At 35.0% G+C, this 17,835-nt stretch overlaps 1 protein-coding gene across 1 annotated transcript in view; it reads right to left on the bottom strand.

The window, feature by feature from the left end:
* Window positions 1–1,363: 1,363 nt before the first annotated feature.
* The window catches only part of SLC15A5 (solute carrier family 15 member 5), a 91,287-nt gene continuing 74,815 nt past the window's right edge, over window positions 1,364–17,835 (bottom strand). Inside the window, 2 exon segments of the mRNA XM_003265554.4 lie at window positions 1,364–1,511; window positions 6,013–6,121. Coding sequence (XP_003265602.3) covers window positions 1,364–1,511; window positions 6,013–6,121 — 257 coding nt within the window.

Below are 17,835 nucleotides of genomic sequence, written 5' to 3'. Positions count from 1 at the left end.
CAGGGGTCTGCCTCACTGTTTTGCTAGGAAACAATTGCTAAACAGAAAGGATTTGAAAAAGTTGCAGGAAAAGAATTTATGCCTGTACCAGCAAGCCTTTTCATTTGTCCTCAAACAAAAAATAGTTTGAGTAACAGAAACACCTGGTGCTTTACAGCTCCTCTTTTGCAATTAAAAATGCGTAGCATACCTAATCAAGTTGAGTAAATCTTTTATTCTACAGACCTAAAATATTTTATGTATACACAAGGGAGGTGCATAATTGCAGAATAATTTGCAGTCAGCTGATAAACTCACCTGTCCTATCCAACATGAATTGTCCTGGAAAGCAATGGCTTTTAAACTTTAGGGAACACGAGAATGATTTGGGTGTGCTTATTAAAACCACCAGTTGCTGGACCCCAATCTGAAAAAAGATTTGAGTTAAGGCAGTCTGTGTAGGGGCCAGAAAGATTCACCTGTAGCAAGTTGTCCTCAACCAACTTTTGACAAATACTGCTACTAAGAAACAGACTTTAATTTTATTTGATTTCTTAAAAAATGTGTTTCCACATATTTTTGCTTATAAAAGAAGAAACTCTTAGAAGATAATTTTCTGAATGCATCTGAATTAGCAGTGGAGACCGAAAGATGTTATTCATATAATTCCTTTAAGCATCTCTATTTGGTTTGGTCACTTACCCTCCTCTCAGCCCTCATTTTATCTTCCCTAATTTCCTTCTTTCTTTCAATTCCAAGAATTCCATAACTTACATTTATTTTTCAACTTTTTTAGTATGTGGACATTCTCTTTGTTAAGGACATCTATTTTAGTAATACTGCTTTTAAATTCAGAGAAAATGTCCTTAATGAAGTCATACTGTGATAGCATAATATTAACAGCAAATATAGAAAATCATGTATATGTTTATTATTTACTCAGCTATATACAGTATATGGTCACAATGCTTGGCATGTAAGAAGGGCTCACTAAGTGTATTGAAAGAGAGTATATTAAAATACTGTCATTTTGCTTCTAATGACTCATTAAAACTCCAAAAAAAGGTCATATGCTTTCAATGGCTGAACCATTGTAGAAAGCTGTAAGGTATTATTGGTGTAAAGAAAACTGTCATTTTTTTTGTCATAGAGCAATCACCTAGACTTTGAAATTATTTTATTAATTCTAATGCTGTAACATGTTAATGCAAAAGCATGACAGTTTACTAGAAAGGTCATAGTCTTTGTAAATAAGGTATACAAATGATATTTATAAAATCACCTCCATATATATTGGCTTTTACACTAAAACACATAAAATGCTCAACTGAAGAAGAAAACAATGAATACTGTTCTCATAAGACAAGCAGACTCAAACACAGTTTCATAGGGCTGTCTCCCAAAGATCAATACTTGAAGAAAATTCCTGTATACTGCCATAAAATTTCAGAGACTTTTCGTGGAGGAGAAGTGTTTCTTCAAGATTACTTCCATGGATGTTCTGGGCATTAAAATGATTTAGATTACAATATCTAAAAAAGAAAGAAAGAAAGCTTTTCTTAGGACCAGATGTAGATGAACTGATAAATCATTTGCTTTCCTCCTGCGCCGGTCTGCCTTATATGATGGGCTCATAGATACTGGCACAACAGTGACGATTATTTAAGAGCGCTGCTCACCAAAACAGTCTTTTTAAAAGGACAGGAGTTTTTGTGACTTAGTGAAGTATCTCATAAGGACCTTTAGGTGGCGCTTTTTTACAGCCTGCTATGTTGTCTTCAATGCTGACGGAGAGATGGTGAGAAGGCTGAAAGCCTATTGACTTGACAGATTTCATGGCGGTCAGGATGCATAAGAGGTTTACTGGGGATTTGTAAATTCAGTGCTGAGATTATATGGGAAGCGCCATTGTCAAAGAAGGAATCTATGAATATATTTCTAGAATGTGCACTCTCCATCCCCAACCTCCAGAAAAACCTGCCTTTCTAGTATCTTCTAAGTACCAGCCCCATGCAAGGGTGGGATAGAATCATCCCATTTCGCAGATTGAGAAACTGAAGTTTCCAAGAGCTTAAATAACTTGCTTAAGGTTCATAGAAATAGCAGTTGGCAGAGTTTGGATTTGGAACCAGAACTTGATTATTCTGAATCCTGGCCCTTTTCCTCTGTGGCATACTGCCTCTAAAGACAAACTACTTTCTTAAACACTTTTGGGTAAGTTCCAGCAAAATAGGAATTTCAAATTGCTTTATTCACTGCTTTATTCCCAGTGATTGATACATAGTAGATGTTCAATAAATATTTGTCAAATGAACAATGAATATCCGCTATAAGTTTAATTTTATCACATAACACATAAGTTTCAAAAATAGATGGGGTCAGTCATCTATTTTTGATTTGTGGTTTCAAAAGTTGATTTTACCTTCTATTCCTTCTCAATACATTGCTAAAAATAACTGTAACTCTAAGAGAATGAATACTGCCTGAACAACTCTGGTCATTTGTCTCTGATTTATGTCACTTTCAATAATTCTTACAGCATAGACACAAAAGATTACTAGAATATTTGACAAAACAAGTGCAATATCAACTTTATAAGATATGTTTCACAACACAGGAAGGACAGTGGTGTTAGTTATAAAAACAAACACTCTCTGCTCCCCCCCCTCTCAAAACACCTGAAATTTCTTTTTATTTTAGCACCCAATGTGGGTTAGGATACATATTTATATAAAGCACTGTAGACATATTTACTTTCATCTACCTACTTCCTTCACCCCTAAACTGGAAAGCCTCTAGTATGACATGTCACCAATGCAGTATTTCAAATTTGATTGTGGAGGGGTTGTTTTCAGTTTGTTTGATTTGGTACATGTGACAGGTAAGTCTGGCCTTATATTTATGGATAATTCCTAGCTTTATGCAGCTGGGGATTTGAGATAATGTCCCAGTAACCCTCACAAGATTGGTTTGGTTCTAGGACTTAACAATAAGATTGTATCAGACTAATATGAACTTGGCTGTGGGGGTGTCTAGGGTGCTAAAACAGACCTCATCCTGCCTGTATTTTGGTGAGGATGTTGTTTCATAATTAATACACTGTCCTCAAGATCTTGAGGACAAGAATAAGTTGGGACTGCCTTGTTCTTGATAGATTTGCCACTATTACCTGGCTCTGAACAGATACACCTTTGGTAAAAAATGGGATTGTGATTGCATATGTGCTGAGATTAAATGCGATTTGACTTGTAAGTAATATGTTTCAATAATGCTGTCCCTGGGACATTGGTGCTTTTCCCCATTTCTTTGCATGCTTATTGTTCATTAGTGTTTGACAAAAACAATCAGTATAGAAAAAAATCGGAATCATGCGCTCCTCACTGCAGACACTGGTCTTTCTCTCTCAGGTTTCATATTGTGTCTTGCTTAACTCTTCTGACTTGGCCTGTCCAATCCCAATGGCCAGTAGGTCCCCAAGGCAGCATGTGCTTTGGCATTGATGTCATTGGTTCTAGCTGCTTAATCTCTGGAGGCAAATTTTCCAGAATCTCCTTACTTCTGACATGTGACATCCATTCTTTTCCTGTGGGGTGCTTGTCAACAGGTGGTAGTGGGTAGAGTTACTTTAACTGAAGGAAATAGTTTTCTCCCAAACCAAGTTAGGAATTGTCAGAGAGCAAGAAGACGGCTCTTCTATGGCACTTGGAGGCAGCATAGTATAGAAGTATAGAAGCATGGGCTTCAGAGACAAATTTGGGGTTGAATCCTAGTTGTGTGAACTTGGTCAATTTATTTAACTAGCTTTGCACTGTAGTTTTTTGATTTATAACGTAGAATGATAAGATCTATATGCCAAGAAGGTGGTGGGGAGTAAGTGCAGTTGTTTGTGTGTGTATAGCATGCCACCCAAGACACACAGGCTGCTCAACACATAGAAAATTAATTTCTTTCCTTTCTGCTTTGTTTCTTCCTCTCTCTCTATCTTTATTCCCTCCCTATGAAAGTATGCAGGAGAAGAGAAAGTAGATAGGAGATGAAGAAGATTTGGTAAGAATCAGATTTATTTCTGAATGAACTTTACATTTTTACTTAGTCACTTCTCATCTTTGGTTCGTCCAATCTCTGGTGTGTTGTATATTTTTATTCTTACCTCCTCCTCTGCACTCCACACCACTATTTCTCACTTCTTTACAGGAACTCACTAGTTCCACAATCAGAGAGAAAGAATCACACTTGAATATTTTAATTTGGGCCCTAGATGTTAGCTCCATGTAGACTACAAGTTTGCCTGTTCAACTCTATTTCTCTATTGCCTGGAACAATGCTTAGCATGTTGGTTGAGTGGATATATTAATGAGTCAATCCCTCGGCTAATGGATTCTGGGTCCAGTGCCAGTTCTACCTGAACTCTGTCCATGACTGCGGTCGTCTTGACTACACCTCAACGTAAGTCTAGGAGAAGAATAAAAAGGAGGAAGAAGAGAGCATATGGCTAGGCATGAGACCATTATAATTATAATTGCTAACACTTTGGAGCATTTACTCATCCTCACAAAAGCCTTATGACACAGTTACTATTTTTATCATTTCCACTTTCAAATGAAGTAACTGAGGTTTAGCAAGGTTAAACAGCTTGCTGAAGTTTGTATAGCATGTAAATTGTGAAACTGGACTCAAGTTGGGTGACTAAATTACTTTATGAAAGACAAGGATCAAACCTTACCATAGGATACAAAATAAAAATTGAGAGATGGTGCCAGTTTTTGAGAATTGCTGGGTGAGCACCACTTATGTGTCTGGAGGCAGTAGATGGAGGGGAATGAGGCCATGCCTCCAGCTTCCATTTTCATTGTGAAATCTATTTTGCTACAATGTTGAGAACATTCCTGTTGGACCTTTCTGCAAAACTTTCTGGTTCTCTAATTTGATTTTCGATCTAAGAATGAGATCAGCATTTAGGAAAAGTATACACTGTGAAGGATTAGTTTGATAATTTATACACTTTGGGGTGTAAGAAATATAAAAATTCAGAGAGCCATTAAGGCTTTTAATTTTGTTATCAATTCTGCCTTGCATGAGATTTGATTCTTTCTTATACTGGACCATAAGCCCAATGAGAGGAGAACACTGGTGAAAATAAACCTTTATTGACGTACTGAATTTGTATCTTTCTAGTTTATGACACCACCTATCACATGGCTGATGTTCAAAAAGAGATTTGTTAGGTTAATAAAATAATGACCTAGGTAAAGGTGAAGTGACAATGGATGAGATAATATATGACTAAATGACTAAAGAGATAAATGGATGGAAGGAAGTGAAGAAAATGAAAATCTGCTTAGCTTCTGCTTCGTGACAGACATTGTGATTAGCCCTTTATCAATATTTGTCCCCCTAAAACCCACAAGAGGTTTCTTATTTTACATGTGTAAAAACAGAGGCCCAGAGAGGTTAGAGAATTTTCTCAAAAGTATGCAGCTGTCCAAGAACATGTCAAGGGGAGAGAGAGAGAGAGAGAGAGAGAAGCTGGCAATGGATGAGTGGATGGGTGGTAGATGGTACATATTAAGCCACTCTCAGGTGATCTCAGGTGACAAGCTAAGGGATTTTGTAGTTTTTTAAATTGACCTTGAAATGGTCACTGCTGATTTAAAAGCCTGAATAGGATCCAAATCTCAAACATCATTAGATTTCTAGCTATTTGTTTAATGATATTTGCTTTTAATGGTAATGATTCACTTGTTCTTATTATCAATACACTTATTTCTAATTCTAAAGTGATGCTACATAGTGGGGAGAAAGATCTTGTGTTAGGACATGTTTTAGAATTTGTAAAGCACTATTTTATTATGAGGATCGATGGAAAAAGTGAAGTCTAAATAGAAATTTCTTGCCCTGAATAATCTGTTGAATTTCTCTAATATGCTAATTTGTCCAGTCATGGTGTACAGAATTCCCGCTGGCTCAGTGATGGTTCCCAGACCAATATTTCATGGACTCAGAAATTTTTCATCTTACCACACTCTTACTTACCTTTGTGAAACACTCCAGAATCCCAGGACGTTCAACAATGTTAATGATGCCAGGAAGAAGAAGCAGCTTTCTAAATTGCCTTTGTTTAATGTGTTTGGAAACCAATTGCCTGTTTGGAACAAATGTAATTGTTATTCAACTGCAGAGTTGTAAGTTTCTGTGAATATTTTATCATTCCACAATTCATAGAGCTTTGTTCGCTTCAGTAATATCCACAAAGGAAAAAAGCTCATCTGAAACTTGATTGTCAAAATTTATTTAATTCTGTAATTAATAGTAAAATGATAAGCAAAGCACCCCAAATATTTTGAAGGTCACAAAACACTCTTAATTTGCATCACACAATATAGGTGTCAGAAGAACTGGGTTGTAAAGGTAATCTTGACTATTCCATTAACTTGCAGGAGACATGTGTGTACCTTATTTATCCTTATATTTCTAGTATTTAGAACAGTGCCTGGCATGTAGGGATTATTTGGTAAATATATAGTGAATGAATGAAAAATATTTTCTATGACCAGATAGTCTGTTTCATATGCTAATTGTAAGGGTAGTGAGATAATATATGTAGGTGATAGATGTTAAATTATTTTCACAACTTTGATAAATCCAGGGCTACCTTATGATAATATCACAGACCTCACTGGTCAAATTACTTGCAATCTCTGGTTAACATGGAGATTCTCTTTTCGCCTCATAAGTAAATTCTTCAATTTAATACCACCAAATAAAGGATCTCTACTTCACTATGATGTCATACTGGGTATATATGAAAGTATTCAAGATTCAAGGTAATTAATTTGCTTCTAAGTTTAGACTTTTGCTTTGGGTCTGTGATATAGCTATGTCTCTGTCTCTGTCTCTGTCTCTGTCTCTGCCTCTGCCTCTGTCTCTATCTCTATCCGCATACATACTTTTTATTTCTTCAGTAAATTTTGGGGTATTGTTTAATATGTAAAATATAATGCACTATTTTATACATATTATATATGTGATACTTAATTTTAGGCAATACTTTAAAAACAGCAAGGAGAACTAGTATTACCAAATGTATTTACATAGCACTACAGAATGCTTAAAAGGGAAAAATCTAACTTAACAGAGAGAATTTAATTTAACTGTAGCTCTGAATGGGTTGAATTTTTTTAATGTTATGCATTATGAGAACAGGAAATGATCATCTTTGAACACACAAATGCCAAGGTTTCATCATTTCCTTGCCTTTTTATAGGAACAACTCCTACAATGGGAGGTGAAGAGGGTGTGGGACCAGAGCAATCAGTCTATGACCCAGTAGGACTGGGCTTCATGGGGTGTAGGGTTGCTTCCTGCAGTAGAAAGTGGTTCTTGGCCTCTCCCTTGACAATGCGTACTTTTAAATGGGATTTAACTTAAATATTCTGATCACAGTCAGCAAGTGCATAAGTATGACAATTGTGATTAGTTGTGCCACTTCCCATTTAAAGCTGTTTGTCTTTTGTCTTTTACCTACTCAATGATTATTACTATGGATCAACAATGAAAATTAGCTGTCTATTATATTCTTGGACCTATATCTGAAAGCTAGCCTAAATAAATTATAGCACAAATAAATAAAATGGTAAAGTGCAACTCACAAAATAGGTATTATTTTGTCAAAAGAACTGGGTTGTAAAGGTAATCCTGATTATGCTATTAATTTGCAGGAGCTGTGTGTGTCTTATTTATCCTTATATTTTTAGTATTTAGATCAGTGCCTGACAAATAGGGATTATTTGGCAAAATAATACCAAAACACGTATTATGATAGGTATAAATTATTACCGTACCTATTTTGTAAGTTCCACTTTACCATTTTATTTGGGTTCTATTATAATGAAAATTTATGGTTTTATTGCTACAGTTACATGATGCCTTTATCTGGTGTTTAGATGTGTAAACGAAGTTCACTGAATGTTTCTCTATAAGTCTTGTCTATTGGATATTGTGTAGCCTTTTTGATGTATATATGTGTGCTTTTGTGTGTGTGTGTGTGTGTGTGCCCATGCGTGTGTGCACACAGGAACTAAACATTCGATTGTACTTGAATGGGGAGAGTTGAGGTGGAGGTCAAGATAAGGTGCAATAACATCCTACTTATTTTCAGGAAGAACTAAACCTTCTAAGCCTATTCAAACAGTGCTATTTTTGCCCTCTTGAATTAATATCCCAATCGTATTTCTGTCCTTTTCATTTCACATCAGCACTTTGCATGTCATGCGATTATACCTTTTTATCACCATGTTTCTCTGGCTAGTGTAAGAGGAGTTTGCACAGAGTATGTGAAGCCTCAGAATTAACATGACATTAATTCTTCTTGGAGCATGAATTCTGGTCCATAATAAGTAATTGAAAAGACTATCTTTATATTATAAGAGAGTCAGATGAGGAAGAAGAATATAAATTTCCTAAGATCTTTAAAGGTAAAACATAATATTTTAAAGAAATTGTTTCATTATGGCAAATACCAGCCTTTTAGGAGACACCACTAGATCCCCCTGGGCACACCAGAGCACTCTCATCACTGGGGATGCTGTGGAAAACAGAAATGAGAAGTACTGTGACTTGGTATTTGGGATTTGGGGTGACAGGAGAGAAGGACATTTGTACTAGAAAAGTTAGAGAAAGATAATATAAATCTGTGGATATGGACAAAACATTTTGTGAGTGGAGTTATCTTAAAAAAAAAAGAAAAGGAAACCCCAAACCAAAGATTGCCATATCACGTGTTCAAACTTTCTATAATGCTCCTGTATTCATTCTTAAATATCATTTTTAGCATGTGGCTTTCTTTCTAATGCTCATCTTCATTCTAGTCCCACATTTTTGCCATATTTAGATTCATTTAACATTCTCTGCATAGCTAATTTACATGGTAAAGAGAAGCATCGCTTGAATTGATAGCATGGGACAAACACTTGTATCAAGTCTGACAGAAAGATTCTTCAGGACACCTAAAATTTACTTTATTTATGTGGAGATTATCTGTCTATGTGAAGAGACAGAATTGGGTATAAAAAGATATAGAAAGAGCACGGGCTTTGGAGTCAGGTAGACTTTTAAAGTTAAATCTTGCCTTAACAGTGTAGTCATTGGGCAAATAACTGGACCACTTAAGCCTCAGTTTCTCTTCTATGAAATGATGATAACAGAAACTCCCTTACTGAGTTGTCATGAGAAGTTAAAGAGATAATGGTTGTCAAGGGCCGGACACAGAGGAGACACTCCACAAACCTTAGATTATCACCTCCTCCTGCCCCCTTTCCAGGTAGCTCACACATCATCATGTAGCCTGAGCTTGATCTTGGGTCTGTCTCCTGTCAGATATTTCTTCACGTTCTGTGTGCCTTTTTTTTTTTATCATTATCCCAGGACTGGTTGTAAAATGTTCCATTTAACATTGTCAGTTGACTCAGCTCTTAGGTACTATAACTTTATTTTAGTAGCTTATAAACTTTTATTGTCGTAATTCACATTTGTGTCATTTTTCATCTGACATTTCCAGTAGCTGATTGAAATCAGGAGCATCCTTGCAAAGGAGACATACTGAAGACTTGAGGTCTAGAATGAGACTAACTAAACTTCTGCAGATCACAGGATAGCTGAACAGGAGCATGAGAAACAATGTGCCACCTAGAGTCTGACGGGTCATTCATTCCCTGCCATTCGTAATGCCCACAGTGCACCCTAGTTATTACTTTCATAATATAACCAGCCACTTAGTAATAGTGTTCAACTGCTGAAGTAGTAAAGGACTCAAAATATTTAGCATTGTTCAGAATTCCCCCAAATATCTCTTGCTTAACTAGATGTATTGGTTCATTTGAAAGTCATTTTTTAGAATTTTTTTTTGTACCAGGAAATGTGCATTCCATGCTGCTTAAGAAAATGAATTCATAGATTAGTAGGGGACAGGCATAGGGTAATTATTCTGGAGCATTAGGCCTTGTAGACACTAAATAAAATGTTTCTATTTATCCAAAATTATCACAGTCATTTTAGTGATAAAAGATTGTAGAATCATCTAGACTCGTTCTTTATTTTATGTATTAATGAGTGAAGGAACAGAGAGGTCAAGTGAAACATCACTCAGCAGAACCCTCATCTTCCTGCTGTTATATCAAATGCACTGCTGTAGTCCACCTCTTGGTGTTTAATGCAACTACCACTTTTATGACTTTCTTTAACATCTTCTGAACAGTTTTAAAATGTCTGGATTTCAGTTTTTGAAATCACTTACCCCAAATTCTTTCTAAAATACCTAAGGACAACATTTCTACTCCGGTCCTGAGACTGGCATTCAATCTACCGTGAGATCCTTAGAGTAATTTACACTAAATTTAAGGCTTTTGAAACTGGATTGAGAAACATATATGGTAATGCACACATGCTATAACACTATAAACTACACAAATTTGCTAATATGAAAGAGAAATACAGTTTATTTCTCTTCTATGTAATGCCCTACATTGTAAGGCTCAAAATTTCATTTGCTGCCTTGATGCCTTTGAGCCTCACAGGCCCCAAAGGTCTAACCATGTGTTCCCCTGCTTTCATTAGATATGCTCCTCACCCAGAGGGAAGAGCTCCCCACCTGGCTAGTTTCCCTATTAGCCAGACCAGCTGCACTCCACCCAGGTCTCAACCTAAGAGGTTTCACTTGCCTGCTAGCTCTCAACATTATTCAAAGCAACCAATGACATCCAGCCTATAGGAACCAACCTGTCACCACAACCCTTTGTCACTACAAAGCCTGCCCCCCACAGACCCTGCTTGTTCACTGTATGCCTGAGTGCAACCCCAGGTGACCCTGCACATATCAGGGTATTTTCCTTTCCCAGGCTGTGAGTGTATGTGACTAATAAACTGCTGTCAGTCTCACGTGTAGACTCTCTCTCTCAAAAAAAAAGGATGCATGTTTTCCATAATCTCATGCTATTTAGAGTAAGAGGCACCCCCAGGTCATCAATGTGGTGAATAAGAGATGATCAGAACAGGCCCTCACCACAGAAATCAAGGTCAGTTCTAGAGAAAATAGTAATAGCTTTTGCTTTAATGCATAATTACTGTTTATTTTTCTTTTGGAAGGAGGAGAAAAGAGAAAGGAACCCTCCCGTTCATCCTTCTCTACCACTACTCAGAACCAAGTACCTCTGCTTCTAAACTACATCACGGAGTGCAACACCCATAGAATCACAGGACAAGAAGTAATGGGAACAGATATTTAAGGTAATAGATATACAAATTACCTTGATTTGACTATATCAATTTATCAAATGATCACACGTATCCTGAAAACAAGTACACCTAATATGTATCAATAAAAAATTTTTAAAAATAATAAACAAATAAAAGAAGTAATGGCAATAAGACATAGTCATCCAAGAAGTATTGGATGCGGTGCAACCTGCCTGACCAAAAAGAAAACATTATAGGTGAGTATGAGTTCTGGGGGGTGGCAGATAGCCATGTATGCTTGACACTGTAGTCTGTAATCACTCTATCTAGTCAGAGTGTTAGAAAACCTAAAAATGCTATAAAGTTCTCATTGTAGCCTAGCAGTCTTGGGTTTAATGGGTCACTTTAACTGTAGACTTTAGCAAAAATATCCACATACACTCTCAGTTAGTAAACACTACCTCTCAGCAAATCTCTTTTGAGGATGACTAAACAGAAAAAGGGACAATATGGGTAAGGAAAAGTGACTACGATACATGTTATAACTGTTGCTTACAGGAAACACCCTGAACACAGAATGACAAAGCTTAAAATAATAATAATATTAATAATAATAATATAATAATGAACGAGAAACTCGTAAGACAAAGACAAAAAATACTGGAAAATACTAATCTCAGCAAAGTTGAATTCAAAGGAAAAAACATTTTAAAGGGACATTGAAAATTTTTTTATATTGATAAAAAACACAATTCAAATTGAAGATATGCCAGTGGATTTCCCTTAAGTAATGATATCATAAAAAAATTTGTTGTCTTTTGGAAAAAATGATATATAGGTAATTCTTATCAATGACTATAACACATTCTTGTCAGGTTTTGATCAAATTGTCAAGGGATGTAGAGAATTAAATAAATGTGATTGATAAGTGTTTAATAAAGATCACAACATTGTTTAGTATGAAGAAAGAATATTTCACCCTCTTACAGAAGTTTCAATAACATTAGTAATAAACTAAACTTCCAAGAAATTGAAGATATGCCTCTTGGATAACTAACTGGTCAATGAAAAAATGAAACCCACAATACCAAAGTATTTAGAAAATGAAGAGAATGAGGAAATTGCATTTACACATTTAGAGATACAGATATAAACTCTACCCAGAAGCACATTTAAAGGCACAAAAGTTTTCATTTTTAAAGTCAGAATTAAAATAAATCAGATAAACATTCAAGACAAAAAATTAGGAAATGCATAAAACAAATCTAAGGAAAGTAGGAGTAAGGAAATAGAGATGAGAACAGGAAATCAATATATTAAACATTTTTAGATTTAATAGTTCAAAGAGATGATTCATTGGAGAAAATATGACAAAATAAATAAAACTGGCAAATCCAATCAGAATATATAACAAGAGATACAGAGGAGATAACAATGTTTAGTTATGCGTATGCTATTTTACAGTCAAAACTCTTACGGAAATGAGATGAGTACTTAGGTAAACATTAATTGCCAAAGTTGAACCAAGAAGAAATGGAAATACTTAATGACCAATAATGGTAGGAAAAAGTTTCGAAGAATTACTTTTTAAAAAGAGACATTAAGATCCCTACCAAAATTCCAATGACACTTTTCACAGAAATAGAAAAAACAATCCTAAAATTTATATGGAACCAGAAAGCACCACAAATAGACAAAGTAATCTTGAGCAAAAAACAAAGATGGAGGCATCACACTACCTGACTTCAAAATATACTACAAAGCTGTAGTATCAAAATAGCATGGCATAAAAACAGACACATAGACAAATGGACCAGAGTAGAGTCCAGAAATAAATCTGTGCATTTACAGACAACTGATTTTTGACAATGGTGCCAAGAACAAGCTGATATGTTTAGGCTTTGTGTCCCCATCCAAATCTCATCTTGAACTGTAATCCCCACAATCCCCATGTGTCAAGGGAGAGAGCAGGTGGAGGTAGTTGAATCATGGGGGTGGTTTCCCCCAGGCTGCTCTCATGATAGTGAGTGAGTTCTCAGGAGATCTGATGGTTTAATAGGGGTTCTTCCCCCTTCACTCAGTATTCTCCTTCCTGCTGCCTTTGAAGAAGGTGCCTTGCTTCCCCTTCACCCTTCACCACAATTGTAAGCTTCCTGAGGCCTCCCCAGCCATGCTGAACTGTGAGTCAATTAAACCTCTTTCCTTTATAAATTACCCAGTCTTGGGCAGCTGTTTATAGCAATATGAAAACGGACTAATACACAAACAAAGGAGAAAGTACAGTCTCTTCAATAAATGGTGCTGGGAAAACTGTATATCTACATGCAGAAGAATGAAATTGGACGCTTATACTGGATATGAACAAATAAACTCAAAATAGATTAAAGGCCTCAATGCAAGACATGAAACTGTAAAACTACTAGAACTGTAAAACTTCTGACATTGGTCTAGGTAATGATTTCTGGAATATGACAACAGAAGCATTGACAATAAAAGGAAAAATAGACAAATGAGAATGTGTCAGACTAAAATGTTTCTGCACAGCAAAGGAAATAACAGGGTGAAGAGATAACCCACAGATTGGGAAAGATATTTGCAAATTATATATCAAGTGAGGGCCTAATATTCAAAACATGTGAGGAATTCAAGATACTCAGTAAGAAAAAACCCAAACAGCTAATCAAAAATTGGGCAAATGACCTGAATAGACATTTCCTAGAAGACATACAAATGGGCAACAGGTATATAAAAAACTGTTCAATATCACTGATCATCAGGGAAATGCACATTAAAACCACAATGAGATATCACCTCACACCAGTTAGAATGTTACAAAAAAGATGAAAGGTAAGTGTTGATGAGGATGTGGAGAAAACGAAACCTTAGTACACTATTGGTGAGAATGCAGATTAGTACATCTATTATGGAAAGCAGTATGGCGGTACATCAGTAAACTAAAAATAGCATTACCATAGCATTACCACATGATCCAGCAATGCTACTACTGGATATATATCCAAAGGAGTTGAAATCAGTATATCAAAGAAACGTTTGTAAATCTTAGGATACTCTCAGTTTGTTGCAGTACTGTTCACAATAGCTAAGATATGAACACAACTGAAGTACCCATCAATGGATTAATGCATTTTAAAAAGTGGTATATATACATAATGGAATATTCAGCCTTAAAAAAGAAGAAAATTCTGTCATTTGTGACAATATGGATGAACCTAGAGTACATTATGCTAAGTGAAATAAGCAAGACACAGAAAGACGAATACCATATCATCTCACTTATATGTGGAATGTAGGAAAGTCAAACTCACAGAAGCAGAGAGTAATGGTGGTATTACCAAAGGCTGAAGTGGGGAAGGGGAGTGGGTGGGGGAAGGGGAAATATTGGCCAACAGGTACGAAGTTTGAGTTAGACAGGAGGAATTAGTTCTGGGGATCTATTATACAGCATGGTGACTATAGTCAATAATAATGCATTGTATATATCAAAATTGCTAAAAGAGTAGATTTTAAATGTTCTCACCACTAAGAAATGATAATTATGTGAAGTGGTGGATATGCTAATTAGACTGATTTGATCATTCCGCAATGTATGTATTGTACCCCATAGATATATACAATTACTATTTGTCAATTAAAAATAACATGCAATTTAAGAAAAAAAGAGAGATATTAGGCATTTCTTAATTTTCACGGAAAAAAATAGATCTTTTCTCTGGATCTTTCCAGAACATAGCAAAAGAATCATAATTGCCAACAAGTATTGTTTATTGCACATATATAAAGATGATTTAATATTGAAAAATTTATTAATTAAATGCACCCTAATGATAGGTCCAGTTTCTTATGATTAAGAAATATCGTAAGATGATCTTAATAGCTACTTAAGAAACATTTGATACAATTTAAACTGATTTGTTTACCTCTTAGAAAACAAGAATAAAGTTTATGTATGAGAAGGAATATTCTTTAAGATCACCTTTATAATCCTACAAATATACTTAATAAAAAAATAAGATATCCTCGTTAAGATCATGAGCAAGATATAATGTGACTGTCTTCTGGTATTACCATTGCCCTGTAAGCTCTGGGTCCTGAGAAAGATGCAAAGCATTGGAGTAAATATTGGAAATAAGGATAAAAATTACATGTACTTGAAGATTAATTTTGCTGAATAAGTAAAAGGGTCAACTGAAATACTCTTATAAATTTACTAAGTTTATGAAATTGGATGCAGATGAAGACATACACATTAATAAACAGTAATAATCTCCCTGTATAACAATGATCACCTCAGTGAGTTGTAATGAGGGAAAATGATTCAGTTCAAATAGCAAAAAGGAAAAATGTATAAAATGTCTATGATACTTTCAACAAGAAATGATCAGGATATATATGAAGAAAAAGCCTTACTGAACTCAATTTTGAAATATTAAATTTAAAAAGTATGTTATATACTTGGACCACTACCTGTTGCAAAAACTTTAGTTTTTCTAAAATTAACTTACAAGTTTTACTCATTTTATTAAAATAAAAATAGGATTGGGGTCCGGGTGCGATAGCTCATGCCTGTAATCCCATCACTTTGGGAAGCCGAAGTGGGCTGATCACTTGAGGTCAGGAGTTCAAGACTAGCCTGGCTGGCATGGTGAAACCCCGTCTCTACTAAAAAATACAAAAATTAGCCTGGCATGGTGGCAGAAGCCTGTAATCCCAGCTAGTTGGGAGGCTGAGGCGTGAGAATTGCTTGAACCCGGGAGGCAGAGGTTGCAGCACTCCAACCTAGGCAACAGAGCAAGATACTATCTCAAAAAAAAAAAAATTGGAGAAAAAATAATAAAAATGTGAAATTCATCTAAGTATAAGCCATGGAGAATATGGTTTTCATAAATAAAAGATAACCAAAAAGATAAGTATGAGTAATAACTGATATAAACTATATATCATAAAATTATAATAATTAAAAGGAGAGTGATACTAAGCTAAAATAAAGAAGCAGCTGAAAGGAACAGGACAGAAAGATAGCCCTGAAACAGTCCCAAGATCACCTAAAAATATGTTAAAATATGTAAAACTGATTAGTTTCATTTCACTTACTGTATGGTTGTGAAATATTTAAAGTTTAACCAACTTTTCACAACGTATATTAAATACTGTTGTGAATGTTGGTTGCTTGAAGCAAATAAGTATTTTCTTTAATAAAGCCAAAATGAAATCCACATGAATAATAAAATTAATCCAAAATGTGAAACCATTAAAATTATACAACCATAGATAAATGCAATGAAATTAATCATAATGAAAAAGGTGGAGAGATTTGATTACATATAGCAGCAAAACTTGTATAAAATAAATTTATGAAATAAAATGCTGAGTTAAAACTGGGAAAATACTAGCAATAAATATGACATAAATCACAATATTCTTATAGTATCATGAGCATATATAAACTGACAAAAAAAGACCAAAAGAAAAATAGGCCAAGAATATGACTAAGCACATCATAAAAGAGAAAAGATAAAAATGTTCTATAAACATTAAACATTTCAATTTTACACTCTAAAAATGCAAATTAAAGTAGCAATGGAATATAATTTTTTCCAATCAAATAGACAAAGATCAAAATATTATGCTAAGGGCTGAAAATATCTTGAGGCAAGTATTATCATTTCACAATGGCACATAATTGATGCAGTCTTTTAGAAGTCAATTTTGCTTTAATTCTCAATAGTCTTTAAAATATTTATCCTCATTGAAGGAATAATCCCATTTCCAGGATTCTAGTCTACGGTGGGAATAAGTTATGTACTTAATGATTACAGAAAAGGATGCTTACCTTAGTAATATTTATAGCATGAAAAATTAGAAATAACCTAAATATTCCATAAGAAGGGAAAGGTGCATATATAAATATATATATATACACACACACACACACATATACACACATATATATACACACATATATACACATATATATGCACCTTTCCTCACTTCAGCAATATGTCACTCCATCTCCCACCAAAATCAGAGGTTTACCAGATACTCAAGCATATGTGGCATTAAGTGCTATAGCATATTGCTTTTGATTCAAGGCAGATTTCTGTTATCTCTCTTTGGAGAAAGATGCAATATTTCCCCTCTTTACAAACTACTGTTTTATTCTGAATGTAATGGAACTATGAAAGTCTTAAAATGTGCCTTTTGGAATCTCTTGAAAAGATAGTTGGAGACAGTGAGCAATTATTTCCCTCAGACTTCATTAGATTTTTTTAAGTTATTTTGTAGTGCTGATGTTCTAGCAAAAGTCCAAAATTGTCGAGACAAAACTGAAATGGATTTTATACTCTGCTTTATCTGAGGCATGCCTTCTACTTCACTATGTGCTTTTTGCTTGGGAGCGAAAAAGGGCGCAATTAAAAGATGTAACAGTCTGTCTCCAGGGTGGATGTGCTTCTGTACCACAGGAAATAAAACTAGTGTAGTAAAAAGAGCTTTGGAATCAGGAATCCACCATTGCTATGTGATTTGGACAACTTATGCAACTCTCTGACCTCATTTTCCTCTTATATATGATGGGGCTACAAATATCTACCTCCAAAGAATTGTTGT

The sequence above is a fragment of the Nomascus leucogenys genome, chromosome 23 (genome assembly GCF_006542625.1).
Source record: "Nomascus leucogenys isolate Asia chromosome 23, Asia_NLE_v1, whole genome shotgun sequence".
NCBI classification, from domain to species: domain Eukaryota; kingdom Metazoa; phylum Chordata; class Mammalia; order Primates; family Hylobatidae; genus Nomascus; species Nomascus leucogenys.
This window is presented reverse-complemented; position numbering and strand designations above follow the sequence as displayed.